Source organism: Drosophila subpulchrella, chromosome 2L (assembly GCF_014743375.2).
Source record: "Drosophila subpulchrella strain 33 F10 #4 breed RU33 chromosome 2L, RU_Dsub_v1.1 Primary Assembly, whole genome shotgun sequence".
NCBI classification, from domain to species: domain Eukaryota; kingdom Metazoa; phylum Arthropoda; class Insecta; order Diptera; family Drosophilidae; genus Drosophila; species Drosophila subpulchrella.
Window position 1 is genome coordinate 5026605 of NC_050610.1, and position 15899 is coordinate 5042503.

The window sequence follows — 15899 nt, forward strand, 5'->3', positions numbered from 1 at the left end:
TTTAATTACACATCAAAGCACCAAAGAAGATCTCGTAGGGTGGTACATGGTGAAGATGGGTTGTAAGGAGTGGGTTGGCAATCAATGCTTCTATAGGGAGAGCTCCGTCATCTTACCCGTGAAGGCGGAAAACCAGGAACTGGGAACCGGGAACATCCAGGCTGCTGTCGTCACTATGCCAATGTAATAAAATGCTAATGAATTAATTTTCGCAGGAACCTTGCAATAAAGTGACTTCCCCCTGCCATTTTGCTCTTAACTGCTCCTGATATTTAACATTTACGTTGGCCCAAAGACACTCCGGCGAGTGCATTAAATTTAACGAACTCTTATTAACTCGGAGCTATGAAATGAATTATGCTTTTAATATTATTATTAAACATTTTACTGCAAATATTTGATGTAGTTAAATTTTAATCATCTCCCGGCCCTGTTTACACAAGGGAGCATTTTGAATTGAAAGCGCTCCCTAAATAGTTGCATTAAACAAATAATTCGGATGGGAGCCACTCCCTTTGGGGAGGATGGAGTGAGTCGGAAGTAGGCAAAAGCAATTTCCTAGTCACAGATTTGATTTTGTTTGCCGAAGCGGTGCGGCATAAAATCGTTTGCCAAATGCCAAAGCGCCCAGAAATATCTGTGAGATACATTCGGCTAATGAAATGCACGTTCTGTCGAAGGGGGCTGCTGCGGGGCGGGGACCGGGAAAACTGGGCAAATAATCAACTCTGGAGCGGGAACAACAATAAGGACCACTGCCGAACCGCCTAAGAGCTCGTAAAAAAACTCGCCACACGATAAAAATCAAAGGGAAATATCTGCCAACAGAAATTCAATACGATGTGGAGAAAACTGGACTCGTTTAAGGGATACCTAGTGTTTTTCACTATTGATCAGTCTAAAATATGAGTATAGAAATGTTGGTCAGAGTATAAAATCCCATTCTCCGTCAAAAATGTATTATTATCAAAAATGTGAAAACTATCAATAAGACAATTTTTTTGAAACTGGGCTTTTTGAATACTTAACAGTTTATGATCCTATTCTCCGTCAAAAATGTATTATCAATGTATGTATTATCAAAAATGTGAGAATGATCAGTAAGACAATTTTTTTTTTTGAAGCTGAGCTTTTTGAATAGTTCACGGTTTAAAAGGAATATTTTAGAAAATATATTAAGTATTAACAAATTAAGTGGTGAATTCTAATATTCTGATTTAGACTTATCTATTATGATTTTACTTTGCAAATAAATTATAAACTTTAAGTTAAACCCAAAAACATTTAGGTTGAAAACAAAAATACGATTTTTTTATTCAAAAACATTGCCAAATAAGTCTTAAGTTATAATTTTACATAAACGATATACCCCGTTGACTTCCGGAATTCCCTGTAAGAGAACTCGCCTCTGCTGACCGCAAAGCCAAACTTTTTGCGTCAGATTTATGCGGCAATATTTTGCTTTGAGATCGCTTCATGGCCAGCACCCAGCACCCAGCACCCACCTCCCAACTCCCACCGCCACCCACAACCCATCGAAGCACAAAGACAAACACAAATACAACCTGTAGCATTCATTCGCCTGCCTGAGTTTCGCTTAAACGGGAGTTCTATTTACATTTTGCGCTCGAACGCATTTTATCTTTATCTTTTATGGCAAGCTGAATGGAATCGAGGGGATGAGCATCTAAATTTTAAATTGAAAATTGATTTTTCCCAATGCTCGTCGAGTGCCCGCATTGCTTTGTTGTTTATCTAGAATTTGCTGCTTGCTGCGACGGTTGGTCAATTTTTGAGATTGATTCGTCCTTTGCCCGCGGTCAGATGGAAGCAAATTCCCTGCAGGAAAGCGTGTTTTCGATAAGGAAAGTGTAGTTGGAGGGGTCGAGAATGGAACATTTGCCAACATAAGTGTGCCTCAGTGACTTTCAATTCTAAATTCAAGGATTCCTCATCAATGTGCTCTACATTCCTAGATGTTTTTTCCGGAAGTCATAGATATGGAAAGCGTAAGGGAAACGATATCCCTAAATTGGGCGGCTTTTGCTTTGACTAATTCGGTACAGATTGGATTTTATATCTGAGTAATGTAAGGAAATGGTTTTGGATGTTTTTAACAGGGACCGAAAATAATCATTATTTGTGATTTTTTTTTTAAATGACCTACTAAGATATTTTGGTATTTCTTTTTTTCAAATTGGGTTATTTTTAGATAAATTGCGGGCAAGAGTAAATAGATTGTTAGTTTCTCTTCAAATTGGGTAATTTATACAGTCCTCGTGGAAAGCAGTAAAAATAGTGGCATTTTTGACATAAAAAGGCAAGAATCACAGTAGTCTTTCCAAAACAAAACTCACAAAGAATGGTTCTTTTCGATCCCTGGTTTTGAAAACACATGGAATCTGGTAAAATAAAGTTTATATGTTCTGTACTACAACTTATTTTTAAAAAAATTATTCCTTACCAAAGAATAATTTAAGAAGCCCTAAAAAATACATATTAACTAGTTTAAAGTGCTGTTATTTCACAGATCTCGAATACTATATAAACACTTTTGGACCATACTTTAAACGTGAGATCCCAACCAAAACAAATTCCTCTAGTCCGTTCCTCAAGGTAAACACTTTTTCCACCCCTCTGGATAAGTCTTTAAGTGAGTTTATTGATTTTCTGTGGGTCTTATCTAAATTTGCTGTAACAGTTAGCGGGTAAATTTGAAATATTATTAAGACAAATATACAGGGTCTGGAGGAATGAGACTTGGCTCTATAGAAGGCGGTCATAAGCCTATCAAAACGTTTTTATTAGATCCCTGCACGCGTCTGGGCGACAAGCCCCCCAAAAAGTGATGGAAATCCGAGGGGGTCGCCGACAGTTTCGCGTGTGTTTGCACTTTTCCGCTTGCTTTTCCTTCCTTTTCGAGGGATGTTGGTATTGTGTTAAAGAAATTGATAGCGGGCGACAAATCATACCTTGTGAGGAGGTCGAAAAACTGGGGCTGCACTCGGTTTTTTTTTTTGGGGTGGCTTGTGGCTCCACGGCTTATTTGGCCCGTAATGTGGTGGCTGATGTTCTGCGCTGTTGTTGTTGCACAATTTGCCGGCCTGCTAATAAAATTTGATAAGCCAAAGTGGAGCAGCGCCCAGACGAGTCAAATAAAATGTTTACCCGCTGCACGCAAATTGGGGATAAATTTTATGTAATGCAGGGGGAGTGACACGGCGCCCAGAGCACCCAGACATCCACCCCAGATCCACGGAGTTGACTCCGAACTCCGGACTCCCCAACTCCCGGCAATTGCAAAGTTAATTTGCGCATAAAAATGTTGCCAGGGGAGTCATCTGTCCGGGTCTGACTGTGGCCTCCTTCGAGGATTAGCCATAAAAGTGGTCTCGGCCTCCCAAAATTTCCCTGCCCTTTGATTTATGCCAATGTGTTTTGATTTGCGCCATTTCATTCTATTCTATTTGATGATCCCCTGGCCATTACCATTTCGGTTTGATGCATGCGAAATGCATTTTTGATGACAGTTAATGGAGTTTTTACTGTCTCCGAGCGTGGACTTTATGGGGGGGCATTTTTGGGGGACCTGCTAAATTTCCATTCCCTTAGCTGACTTGGCACATTTTGATGTTGGCTTTTGCTGTTTTGTTTTTTCTTCGTTTTTGCTTTTCGTTTTAGGCTGGGACAGTGCAAATGATTCGGGGTTGGTTGCTTTTATCGAGAGCAGGGGTCCAGACAGACCAAATTTCGAAACGTTTTTATATGGTCTGGATGGTTTATAAGGATTTTTTCCATTTATGGGTGTATAAAATATACAAATTTGTGAGCTAACAACATTTTCAGTGGCCTGAGACGGCCAGATCAAAATGTTTTGCATAGCTCACTCTTAAGAGCCCTAAATTCTTGGAGAAAGTAGAGTTTAAAAGTATGAAAAAGTGAAACGAAATGTTTTCTTTTACAAAGAAAACTTTAAGTAGGAATAATTTATTTAATATCTTAAGGGGATAAGAATAAACCGCTATGAAATTGTTCAAAGAATATTTCTAGATTTGTATTTAATAAATAAATACAATTATTTTTGTTTTGATTGATAATTATTAAAATGATCTATTGCCTGTCAGATTTATTAATATTGCTTATTACTATTTATTAGCAATTATTTATCTAGTTTTCTGAGTATCAAATATGTTTTTCTCATGAATTGAACAAATTGCACCCTCAAAACCAACATTCCATATGCACATGGAGGCAGAGATTTTCTCCCATTAGGCGATTCTATTGCCTACTTTCAGGCTTACTGCAAATGTAAAGTCATGCCAAATATTTGCCCACACAAGGCGACAAAGTCAGGGCCGAAAAGCAAAAAGGACATCGTTTGGCAAACACACCCACACACGAAATGACAACCACCCACCCACTCACGCATCTGCATAGCAAACAAAAAGGAAGGTCTGCCAAAGGGATGGGGAGAAGGATGGGGATGGGGAACAGGAAGCGGAAGCGGAGCCAGGACACTTAAACGCTGCTCAAAATTGGATTTGGGGCAGCTTAGAGAAACTCCCGAGCCCCACTGCCCTCCGCCCCTGCACCAGCCAAATGCTGATAAACATTTTTATAGTTAGGCTCGAGTTTGCCACAAGTCATGGCTCATCCTTTTCGCTTTTCCCTCTGAAAGGATCTCGGCCTTCGTCGCCTTATTCCCCAGCTGCACATTAAAGCCTAGCAATCGAGTGGGTGAGTCCTGCGAGGCTGTGTCCCTGTTTATGCTTATTTAAAAAAGTGGCATCGCTTCGAAGTTTTGATTTGATAAAGCAAAAGAAAAGCAAAGAACGACAAACGATAAGAAAAAGGCCTGGAAAAATCACCCTGGTAATTCTTGGATACCCTTTCAAACATAACTTCTACTTCTACTTCTGCTTCGGGTGGATAAATACTACAAGGATTAACGCCTCAAATATTAATGCTTCTCAAAGAAAGTTCAAATTGTATTAAATTTGATTTAAATTTAAATTGAAAAGCTTAGTCCCACCATTTATTTTATTTTGATAATGGATTTTCATTTAAGATTATAATTTCTTTTTGATTTTTTGTCTTGCTTATATTATCACAGAAGTAATATAAAAATATTTAAATTTTTTATTAAAGTATCCAATGAAATGATAGGACCTCAAAAGAGGGTATTAAAGGGATGAGCGTATCTGGTGGAAAAGTAAGAAGGCGCACAGTGGAGTGAGTAGGTGAGCCGGCTGATAAAAAATCGTTTATGCAAGTCACATACGCACGAAGCTTTTAATAATAAAAACAACGAGCTTCTGTAATACGCAACCAAAGTAAGCAACCAAGCGTGCGTGTGAATGTCTTTATACCATCGAAAAGGAAGGAGATTCACTGCATCCAAGGAGTACCCAACCTACAGGCTGTGACCCAAATAAGAAGAAATCAATGCAATCTTAATGTGAAGCTGTCAACTATTCCATAGATATATTAAATTTGTAAATTGTTTTTATAATTTTGTCGTGCTAAAAATGCTGTTACCCAATTTTTACTTTCCTAATTGCTGGAAGAGTGTTTCATATAGGTGGCATAGATTTGGTTGAAATGTCTATAGTGTCAGATTCAAACTTTAGGTTTCCAAAAATAGTTTTTTCTTACATATTTGTACTCTTATGGACCGGAATCGGAAAGATGACAAAGTTGGGAAGCAAAAAAACGGTATTTTTGTAAAGTATTATATCTGGCATACATGTCGTATGAGTATTTTTTAGAGAACTTTGGCACCGTAAGGAAACGCCTAAATAAAAAGAAAAGGGGTAAAGAACAAGTTGTTGCACACCATTATAAGCCTCGAAAATTAGCAGAATTCGATAATCCATTATAGTAGTTCAAGAAAGAACATGTTCAAATCTTTCCAAAATAAAAATGTTTATCTAGTTTTTTTGTGGAACCGCTTATCTTTTTTCCTAACTCGAAGCGAAAGCGAAACACAAACCCAAACCCAATGTAAAAACAATATCCAAGCCCAAACTTAAAAAAAAAATTGGAACATTTATTTTTAATAAATCCAATTATTATTTATAAATAAATCCAAAGCCGTTTTCATATTTTTTTTAATTCTTGCTAAAAAAACATTTTTTTTAATGCCGTGTCTGGTATTCCACTTTATGTGTCAATGCTAAATGTATTACTTTTTTGTTACCTTACACATCTTTGTCTGCTTGGCATATGAAATGCATAAGATCTTTGGTACAAGATAAAACTATCATATAGTTCCTGACTCCATACACGTAAACACAGTGCTCATCGCTGCGCCCGAACTTGCGATAATTTGGTTCGTTTGAACGCCATTTAAAATAGGGAGCTCGCTTGCCGGTAGCCACACTCTTAAAATCGCCCTTTTGTTTAGGATCCGATATGCCCAACCAGTAGTTTTCTTGCTTAAGTTGCTTAGCTATGCCGTTAAACTCTTGATCATTTTTGAATGCTGCCAAATGGCCACCGATCTCAGCACAGATCGTATTTGCTGTCCACCAATTCACATACAAGTTATGCTCTATGTAAAATAATCTCGTTCCTATCCGTTGATAGTTCTGCAGCATGGTTCTCCGGTCAACTTTGGATAGTGTGTCCTGCATGGCGGTTAGTTGAATTTTCGTAGTGCTCTTAATTGCTTGAAGTTCGCCTGCTAGGAGTGTCTGATTGCCTTCAATTCTGTCCAGTCTTTCCTTGAGGTCCTGTGGGATAGACTGGGTCAAATTTGTCTGTAGGAAGATCTGCTGGTCTTTCATTTGGATCTGCGTCGTCGTCAACTGGTTTTTTATTAGATCTAGTTTCGCCTGGGTTTCATTAAGTTTTAATTCGTAGGTATTTGAGTCCTGCTGCTCTTTTGTGATGTGGTTAATCACTGGCTGCAGTGCTGAAACACAGTACGCACTGCATTGATTGGGAGGGTCCGATAACAGACATACAAAGCGCCTAGCATTTTGGTCTTCTGCCAGAGATCCTATAATATCCAACGCAGTAAATGCAAAGAGGATAAATGTCTTCGACTTCACCATTTGTACGACCAAGTAAGTTGAAACTTTATAAAGCACTGATATAGAAAACATTGGCCGACTCTATATTATATAGTGTCTTCAAATATTCATGTTGATAAGCTTATTTGATCTTTTTATTTCTATTTTATCAAGAAATTTTATTGGTACAATAGGTTATCATTATCTAAACTGTGTCAATATTATATAGCATTCTTACGCTCTTGTTTTGCACACGAAAATCATGTTGCTAAAATCATCTAAGGGAAATTGTTCTTTAACGAACGGAAATTATAAAATATTTGTATATTGACGATATAGTAAATATGATATTCTCGGATTTTTCCATGTATTTTGATAAAGTTTTACTCCCAAAAACACTTGTATATATACCTTAACTATTTTAAATTCGCTTTTATTGGCAGTTTAAGTGTAACAAGATAATTTATGGGGGAATGAAAACATAATTGTGTATGATAGAACATCACCATGTTGCAAATATATATAAATAAGTAAACTTAAATAAGATTAAGTAACCCAGTAATGAAAGTACGCAAACAATATAAATTAAACGTTGGCTTAACATGACTTAGACCTAATCAATTAATCAAGGAAACTTGATGCTGAAAATACCGATGCACCGGTGCACCGAAACACTGCAACTGGGGCTGCAAAGGACAACATCCGCGTATATCTGGTGTTCGCGGCTGTATGTGAGGTTCTTGATGTTGGTGAATTTTGGCATTGTGACTCGCTGGAAAATATCCTCCTTGTTAAGAGCGTAGCAGAGCTTGCCGCACAGGCACTTGGGTGCTTCACAGATCAGTTCGATGAGTATAGCGGGCACGGAGCCCGCCGGCAAAGGAAGCTTATAGTTGTCCACGGCTCGGGCGGCCTGTAGCCACAAGGGATGTGGTGAGTTTGCGGTCGCCTTTTGCCTAGACAACTGCTGGTCGGCCTCTGCATTGAAGGACTTGAAGCAATTACCCCACACATCCAACAGGTCTACATGCAGATCCTCGATGGCAGCCGGCAGGGACTCTAGTTTGTTGCTGCACACGTACAGTTTCCGCAGTGCTTGCAGCCGACGGATGCCGAAGGGCAGACGACTAATCTGATTGTGGTTGAGGTTCAACGAAACTAGGCTTTCAAACTTTACCAGCGGAGGGGGAAAGTAAGTCAGTCCGTTGCTCGAGAGGTCCAGCTCGCCGAGAGTCTGTCTAAGCTTAGTGCCCCGTAGCCAGCACCAGTCGTTGAGTTCACCCAGACTGTTGCTGCTCAGGTTTAGGGACGTCAGGGCCAAACGACCCAACTCCGAGGGAATCTAAAAGGCAAACAAAAGGATTATTAAATGATCGTGGAACGTTAGACAATCCACCTTGGTCAGCTTGTTGCCGCTGACATCCAGCTTTGTGAGGTTCCGCAGGGAGCACACCTCGAAGCTGAGCTTCACCAGCTGGCTGTTGTTGATGGTCAGGGACTTGAGCGTGCGCGGAAATCCCTTGATGGGGTACTCGCTCCGCTTGCTCACCACCATGCGCACCTGGGGCTGCGCCTTCTGGGGTATGGCAGTGGCGGAGGCGATGTTCAGTCTCAGATTGATGGCGTCCTTGCCGTCCATGCCCAGCTTAAGGGTCTGTAGGAATCCCTTCAGCTGAATGGGATCGCACTTGATAAGCAGGTTCTCCGCCGGCTGTAGGAAGCCAATGGTGGCCTTGCCGTCGAGCACAAACTTGGTGTGGACGGCGTGGATGTTGTCCTTGACCTTGTAGCGGTGGCCCGTCTTGTTTTGCCCGCTGAAGAGGACCATTTCCAGCTCCTTCTTGGTGTTCCCATTCGAGTCCCTGGCGCTCTGCTTGTAGCCAATGGCCAGGGTGGATTTCACGGGTCGCGGCGTCCTGTTCGCCTGGGTGGTGCGGTTCACCACCTGGACCTCGCAAAGGATTTTCATGGCGGGGCGGTTTTCAGATAGTACAAAAAACCCGCTAAATAAAACAAAACATTTGCAGTGACGTAGAGCGTTGCCACCTCGTGATAAAGTCAGCTGATAGAATGGCGCGGACAACCGATAGTTAGTGGCGGAACTTATACCGATAGTTCAGGATCTGGTTCCGAACTACAGCATAAAAAGCTTTCCTTAAAAATCAAACTGCGCAGGACAAGTTACAAAACCAAAACAAGTCACCTGCAATTGTTTGAAAAGTTAGCAGCTATTCGAATAAAAACACCGGAAAATGCTATTTCGCAAGGCTCGCCGACACTTTTTGCCTTTCTATATGTTTAATGGATTCTTGTGACAGCGCAACGAACGTTATCAGCGTTTGCGTTACAATAGCTCCGGCATTGGTCATGCGAGGCCCGAGCTTACAGTAAGTAGTATGTTCAGCATATGGAGCAACACAGTGGGCAAGGGCTTAAAAAAACTTTCCCAATATTCCAAATAAATATAAAAAAAAGTGCAATATCTTAGTCATATATTTATTTGTTGTTTTGTATTATCTTACAGCACAACACCTTATTGGACAACTATGTGAACAGCAATGTGATAATAAACATAGACAACTGCGCGCTCTACAGCACCAATGTAAGGAGTGATTCTAATGATTTGACCCATTGTACTAACCGAGTTCCCTTTCCGGCGATCTGGCAACGCGCAGCGCCCGGCCGATCGAAAGTCGATAACTTACGGATCGCACGATCGACAGCGAAGACGACGCCAGCGGTTTTTAGTCATATTTCGGTTTTTCTGCGCAACGGTCGCTTTCGGCTTGGCAATCGCCTGCGTCATCTACACGCTCCACACAATGGGCTGGATTTTTGCTGTGCTCGTCGCACTGGTCGCCCTGCTGCTGACGAAACCCGGATGGCGCTGGTTCTACATAGCGGGTGCCACCGCTAGCCGCGATCTGACGTGAGTGGGGGGGGGGGTCCTTAGCGGGGGCCCACTGTACCCGAAACAGTCGGTGATAAGTTTACAATACCGCCCCCTTGGGGTGTGCATTTCAATACAACATTTCTGGGCTTTTCTTTTGTGGGTCCAATTAGAGTATCAGAGAACTGAAAATCAGCCGAGTACGAGTACGAGCACAAGTACTTTGTTCCCCGCATTTCGCCCCTTGGTTTCAAAACCTCAACAGCAGAGAAACTCGTTTTCCATCTATTTGGGTCGCCATCTGCAGCAGCCATTTCCAGTTGTTGGTGGAAAACTGAAAAGAGAAAACTTCGTGGGGAAATGATTAAAATTATGACGAATTGTCTACGAAAATTATTAGTTTCTGTCACCCGATTACGAGGTTTATTGACTTCTTCAGGTTCAAGGTCGCCCACCCCCACGAAAAACCAAAACAAACTCGCTTTTATTTTTATTTACCATTGACTTCGTACGATCGTCGCCCAGCGAAACCCTCCGCGCATACTAATCGATGCGATCGAGTGCGTCAGGCGGAAGACTACTGGCACACTAACCGATCTGTTCTTGAAAACGTACGCCAAAAAGACGAAGCTTGAGCAATTAAAATGGCGGAAGTGTCGCCTCAGCCTCTAAATTTCGGGTTTTCTAGGGTTGCCAGGGCATTATTTGCGGTCCAAAGCATAGTATTTTTAAGGATCAGTCTAATTTTTTGCCCATCTTTTCATTTTGTTTACTAGTAGGCTTAGAAAAAGACTAAAAATAGAAGTATCGGAAGTATCAATACAATACTGCATAGTTCTACCTTGCGATTTATATAAAATAGCGGAAGCGACAACTCTTCTGCATTCATATTGTCGGAAATTTCCGTTTCCTTCAAGGAAAAAATTTTAAAAAAAGTTCAACACTGCATTGTTATTGCTTGCGATTCTTTACTAGGTTTACTGCCGTTTACGGTTATAAAAAATGTATTTTATTTTAAATATTTTCCCCTTAAGCACTCAAATATTAATTTGTGTATATCATATATCTTTTAAGAGCTTTAATACAATGCTTCACGTATTACAATCAATTTTCGTAAATATTTCTTGACAATTAAACTTGCCTAAAAACTAAAGCTTCACGCTAAAAACCCCAAGTTTTTCTCAGCAGAAGAAGGCAAAATATAATTTGCTAAGCATTTTGTGCTTTAGTGAGTCTCACACAGCAGATCAAGTTCCATGCCAAGGCCAACACTGGTTTCGACTTTACTTACTTCGTATATACATATGCACATATGCACTCATTCGTATACCTGCGTTCACAACAGATTCTTAAGATCAATTTTAAGTCTGACCAGTCAACCTTGGCCACGTATTGAAGTTTTGACTTCGGCAGCAGACTTATCTCCGAGCAAACATGTGCAGATTTTCCAAAAATACCAAACAAACCACTCGATGGGGGTCATAAGGCCTGATTAAACCCCCTATAAATACACGGCTAAGCTAGCCAACTGCTTAGCCGGCAATCTTATCGACACTTCACTGCCCTGCCCGCGGTGCAAAGTACGCACGGGTGCAAAGCGAATTTAAATTGAGATCGTCGATGAGGTCGAGTCCCAAGTCGAGTGCAAGTTTTTTCCCCTTTCTAATATACGGCCCATCGAACTATTGCGGCCTATGTTTGCCACGGGGAAACGAACGATTTGTATTTGTTATACCCCACACATACTTACCGTATCAAATCTCTCTATATCTTGAGTGCTTTGAAAAGGCTTTCAGACCGGAACCCCTCTTCTAAATTTGCAAGTAGAAACGGTTGCAAATTTCAATTATTATCAAATAATTACAAAAGTATTGTCAGGGATAAACAAATTACACAAATTTACCTACTCTTATGTGGGCATATTAGTACCCGGGTCCTGGTGTTCAGGCACCATTTTTAAAGACATTTGCTACATACGACGTGTGTCAAATGGATCTCATATCTTGGGAGTCAACGGCCGACTGCTGCGCACTATCACTACTCATATACGCATGACTAATATAATATTATTTTATATCTTATAACAAAGAATTACAGTTTCATAGTTCTCATTTGATAACCATAAACTCAGTGATAAACGTTATCTGACTTGGGTCAGTATGTACATATATTTGTTCATTTGGCTGATAGCTTCTTCAATATTGATACCTAGGTCAAACACTAGTAATTGTTCAAGTGAAAATGTTTCAAGTAAATCCAATAATCCTCTTTAGAGATAAGATATAATAGCAGATAGTCAACGTTGGAAATTTTCAATCGTACAGCTATATGTAGTCCGATTATTAATTTCATTTATTATTCATTTTCTCAGTTGAAGCTTTCTTCCACAAAATCTGAAAGGTCTTGAAAAATATATACGATTTTTTACACCATCGACCTTCTCGTGAACTTTCCATTACTCAGCTCGTATTTAGCAACGTCATAAATTTGTGGCTCGCTTGGTCGGACTAGGTTACCACGTTCGGATTCGATTGCAGCCACTTCAGGCGGTTTTATCTCTGGCTTTATCACATCACGGCTGTTGCGCTTGTCGAGCTTCGATTTCTGTGGGCTGTTTTTACAGACCCCAACCACTAACCATAAAACACGCGATCGATGAGAGCAGATACTGCCGGTACTGGTACTACCCTCGACTTGTACCTAATCAAACACTTTCCCTTGTTGGATTTATTATCTATACATGTGTGGATTTTACGAATCATAAAATTGGAATACCAGTATTTGGACCAATATTATTAGATACCAGTATTTTTGTAAGAGTTATATTTGATATCTGGGAACTGTATTTATTTATTTACTATTCTATATTTCTATTTTAAGAAAACTACTCAGTTTTAACTGCTATAATCATAATTATCTTTGAAATGATTATTTAATTATTTTAATCTTATTAGAAGTTCCCAGTTTTTAAAAAAATCATACTGATTACCAAATTTTAATTTCTTTCTTTGCTCAGGGCTCTTTGGGCCTATATCAAGCTCTTGAGGTACACGAAACGTCATGAGCGGCTCAACTACACCGTAGCGGAAGTCTTTGAGCGTAATGTTCGAATCCACCCGGAAAAGGTGGCTGTGGTCAGCGAGACGCAGCGCTGGACCTTCCGCCAGGTTAACGATCACTCCAACAAGGTGGCAAATGTGCTGCAGGCGCAAGGCTACAAGAAGGGTGATGTGGTGGCTCTTTTGCTGGAAAATCGCGCCGAGTACGTGGCCACCTGGTTGGGTCTCTCCAAGATTGGCGTTATCACTCCGTTGATCAACACGAACCTGCGTGGTCCTTCCTTGCTGCACAGCATCACTGTGGCGCACTGCTCTGCCCTCATCTACGGAGAGGACTTCCTCGAAGCGATTTCCGATGTGGCCAAGGATCTGCCCGAAAGCCTTACCCTGTTCCAGTTCAATAATGAGAACAACAACACCCAGACTGAGAAGAACATCCCGCAGGCCAAGAACCTGAACGCTCTGCTCACCACCGCCAGCAGTGAGAAGCCCAACAAGACGCAGGTTAACCACCACGACAAGCTCGTCTACATCTATACCTCTGGCACTACGGGATTGCCCAAGGCGGCCGTCATATCTCACTCCCGGTGGGTATTATCTTTATTATTGCTGATTATGTATCAATAACATTGTTATTCTCAGGTATCTGTTTATTGCTGCTGGAATCCACTACACCATGGGTTTCCAGGAGGACGATGTCTTCTACACGCCCCTGCCTTTGTACCACACCGCTGGAGGCATCATGTGCATGGGTCAGTCGGTGCTCTTCGGCTCTACGGTTTCCATTCGCAAGAAGTTCTCGGCATCCAACTATTTCGCCGACTGCGCCAAGTACAATGCAACAGTAAGTGGGATTTATTGCCCTGCTAAATCACTCTCTAATTCGGCCTTTGTGATTTCCAGATTGGTCAGTATATCGGAGAAATGGCCCGCTACATTTTAGCTACGAAACCATCGGAATATGACCAGAAGCACCGAGTGCGCCTAGTTTTTGGAAACGGACTTCGTCCGCAGATTTGGCCGCAGTTCGTAAAGCGCTTCAACATCGCCAAGGTGGGCGAGTTCTATGGCGCCACAGAGGGCAATGCCAACATCATGAACCACGACAACACTGTGGGTGCCATCGGCTTCGTGTCGCGCATCCTGCCAAAGATCTATCCCATCTCTATCATTCGCGCCGATCCGGACTCTGGAGAGCCCATTAGGGACAAGAATGGCCTGTGCCAGCTGTGCGCTCCCAACGAGCCAGGCGTATTCATCGGCAAGATAGTGAAGGGAAATCCATCTCGCGAGTTCCTTGGTTACGTTGACGAAAAGGCATCTGCCAAGAAGATTGTAAAGGATGTATTCAAGCACGGAGATATGGCTTTCCTCTCCGGAGATTTGCTGGTCGCCGACGAGAAGGGCTATCTGTACTTTAAGGATCGCACTGGTGACACCTTCCGTTGGAAGGGCGAGAACGTGTCCACCAGCGAGGTGGAGGCCCAGGTCAGCAATGTGGCTGGATACAAGGATACCGTGGTTTACGGCGTGACCATTCCGCACACCGAGGGAAGGGCTGGCATGGCCGCCATCTACGATCCTGAACGGGAGCTGGACCTCGACGTCTTCGCCAGCAACTTGGCCAAGGTGTTGCCCGCCTACGCCCGTCCCCAGATCATTCGACTGCTCACCAAGGTGGACCTCACCGGCACCTTTAAACTGCGCAAGGTGGACCTTCAGAAGGAGGGCTACGACCCCAACGCGATTAAGGATTCGCTGTACTACCAGACTTCCAAGGGGCGATACGAACTGCTCACGCCGCAGGTGTACGACCAGGTGCAGCGCAACGAGATTCGCTTCTAGGAGCTGCAACGGAGTTGTGTTTGAGCCTTGCCTTTTGCCCAATATGCTGTTAATTAGTTTGTAAGACAATCACGAGTCGACTTAGTCTAGGAGAGGAAGAAATCGGGGATAATCGGCACCAGAGATCATACAGCCTAGGAGATCCTTCCGAAGCACATTCCATGTCAGCATTGCACTTTTGTATACCGTAAGCACATATATCGTAAACGTAGTTGTATCTGCATTTGTGTAGTTGATAGCCTCTTATACGCATTTTAATTGTTTTTAGCCTGCTAAAGAACCTTGTTAAGTGCAATTTCAGCTATTGTTTAGTCAGTTCTAGTGGCATACACACTTCCATTCCCGCTGCGTTTGCCTGTACATATGAGAAGCTCTGATGTTTTTGTATCAAATAAAGTTTGTTTCTTCGCCACTGGATGTATTTAAATTCTCTGTTTGTCGTGCTGGAGAATGACACCATCTCACCTGCATACAAATGATCTATCAATTGGCTGCGACTCTCGAATCTATAGAAATGCACACAGATACACTCGTGCCGTGAGCATTCAATTAACCAAACTTGAACCTCGCCGACGTTCAAGTGCAACAGAAGGCAAGAAATTAGTGATTAATAAGATTATATAATCTGTTCATGCGAGTAAATCATTTTACGACAATAACGCAATGAAGGAGATGCGCCCTATAATTTAATTATATGGGATGTTGTAATTTATGGAATCTGTTCTGTAGCATCTTCGATAACTTGAGTAAATTTATAATTGCTGCTTTCTCACTTATTATTATGCGACTAGACCTCATGACTTAATTAGTGACAATAAATGCTTAATTATAATCCGTCATTTGGTTTACTTTTAACCAGAGCCTATAATTTGGATAGCTGTTTAACCGGAAAATTGGACGGGCTCACAACATACAGATTTCACAGCATCGGTAATTTAGTATAACATTTTTACTTTTTGGGGGACCTCTATTAAAGTTGATAATTGAACTCCTGTTCAAAATGTAATATAGCTTTGATTCAATAAAATCAATATATTGATTAAAAAATAAAAGCCATCATAAATAAATTCTTGGAAATAGTAATCTAAA

At 41.4% G+C, this 15899-nt stretch overlaps 3 protein-coding genes across 3 annotated transcripts; 1 reads left to right on the top strand and 2 right to left on the bottom strand.

Moving 5' to 3' along the window:
- Window positions 1–6200: 6200 nt before the first annotated feature.
- LOC119546156 (accessory gland protein Acp29AB-like) lies at window positions 6201–7058 on the bottom strand. Its single transcript, XM_037852266.1, has one exon. The coding sequence runs from the start codon at window positions 7056–7058 to the stop codon at window positions 6201–6203; it is 858 nt and encodes a 285-aa protein (XP_037708194.1).
- Window positions 7059–7424: 366 nt separating this feature from the next.
- On the bottom strand, window positions 7425–9059 carry LOC119546785 (leucine-rich repeat-containing protein 58). The gene is made up of 2 exons (XM_037853342.1): window positions 8413–9059; window positions 7425–8358 (listed from the first exon to the last, which is right to left on the bottom strand). The coding sequence occupies exons 1-2, from the start codon at window positions 8983–8985 to the stop codon at window positions 7642–7644; spliced, it is 1290 nt and encodes a 429-aa protein (XP_037709270.1). The 5' UTR covers window positions 8986–9059; the 3' UTR covers window positions 7425–7641.
- A 507-nt stretch (window positions 9060–9566) lies between these two features.
- Window positions 9567–15237, top strand: LOC119546980 (long-chain fatty acid transport protein 4). Its single transcript, XM_037853629.1, has 5 exons — window positions 9567–9618; window positions 9692–9945; window positions 12923–13552; window positions 13608–13809; window positions 13869–15237. Exons 2-5 carry the CDS (start codon window positions 9839–9841, stop codon window positions 14808–14810), a joined length of 1881 nt encoding a protein of 626 aa, XP_037709557.1. The 5' UTR covers window positions 9567–9618; window positions 9692–9838; the 3' UTR covers window positions 14811–15237.
- Window positions 15238–15899: the final 662 nt, after the last annotated feature.

What these genes read in the sequence shown, in the direction of transcription:
- LOC119546156 (XM_037852266.1), bottom strand. Translation starts at nt 7,058, where the DNA reads ATGGTGAAGTCGAAGACATTTATCCTCTTTGCATTTACTGCGTTGGAT.
- LOC119546785 (XM_037853342.1), bottom strand. Translation starts at nt 8,985, where the DNA reads ATGAAAATCCTTTGCGAGGTCCAGGTGGTGAACCGCACCACCCAGGCG. An exon ending in GCGGCAACAAGCTGACCAAG is followed by an intron (nt 8,359 to 8,412) that starts GTGGATTGTCTA and finishes TTTGCCTTTTAG; the next exon opens with ATTCCCTCGGAGTTGGGTCG.
- LOC119546980 (XM_037853629.1), top strand. Translation starts at nt 9,839, where the DNA reads ATGGGCTGGATTTTTGCTGTGCTCGTCGCACTGGTCGCCCTGCTGCTG. An exon ending in ACCGCTAGCCGCGATCTGAC is followed by an intron (nt 9,946 to 12,922) that starts GTGAGTGGGGGG and finishes TTCTTTGCTCAG; the next exon opens with GGCTCTTTGGGCCTATATCA. An exon ending in GCCGTCATATCTCACTCCCG is followed by an intron (nt 13,553 to 13,607) that starts GTGGGTATTATC and finishes TGTTATTCTCAG; the next exon opens with GTATCTGTTTATTGCTGCTG.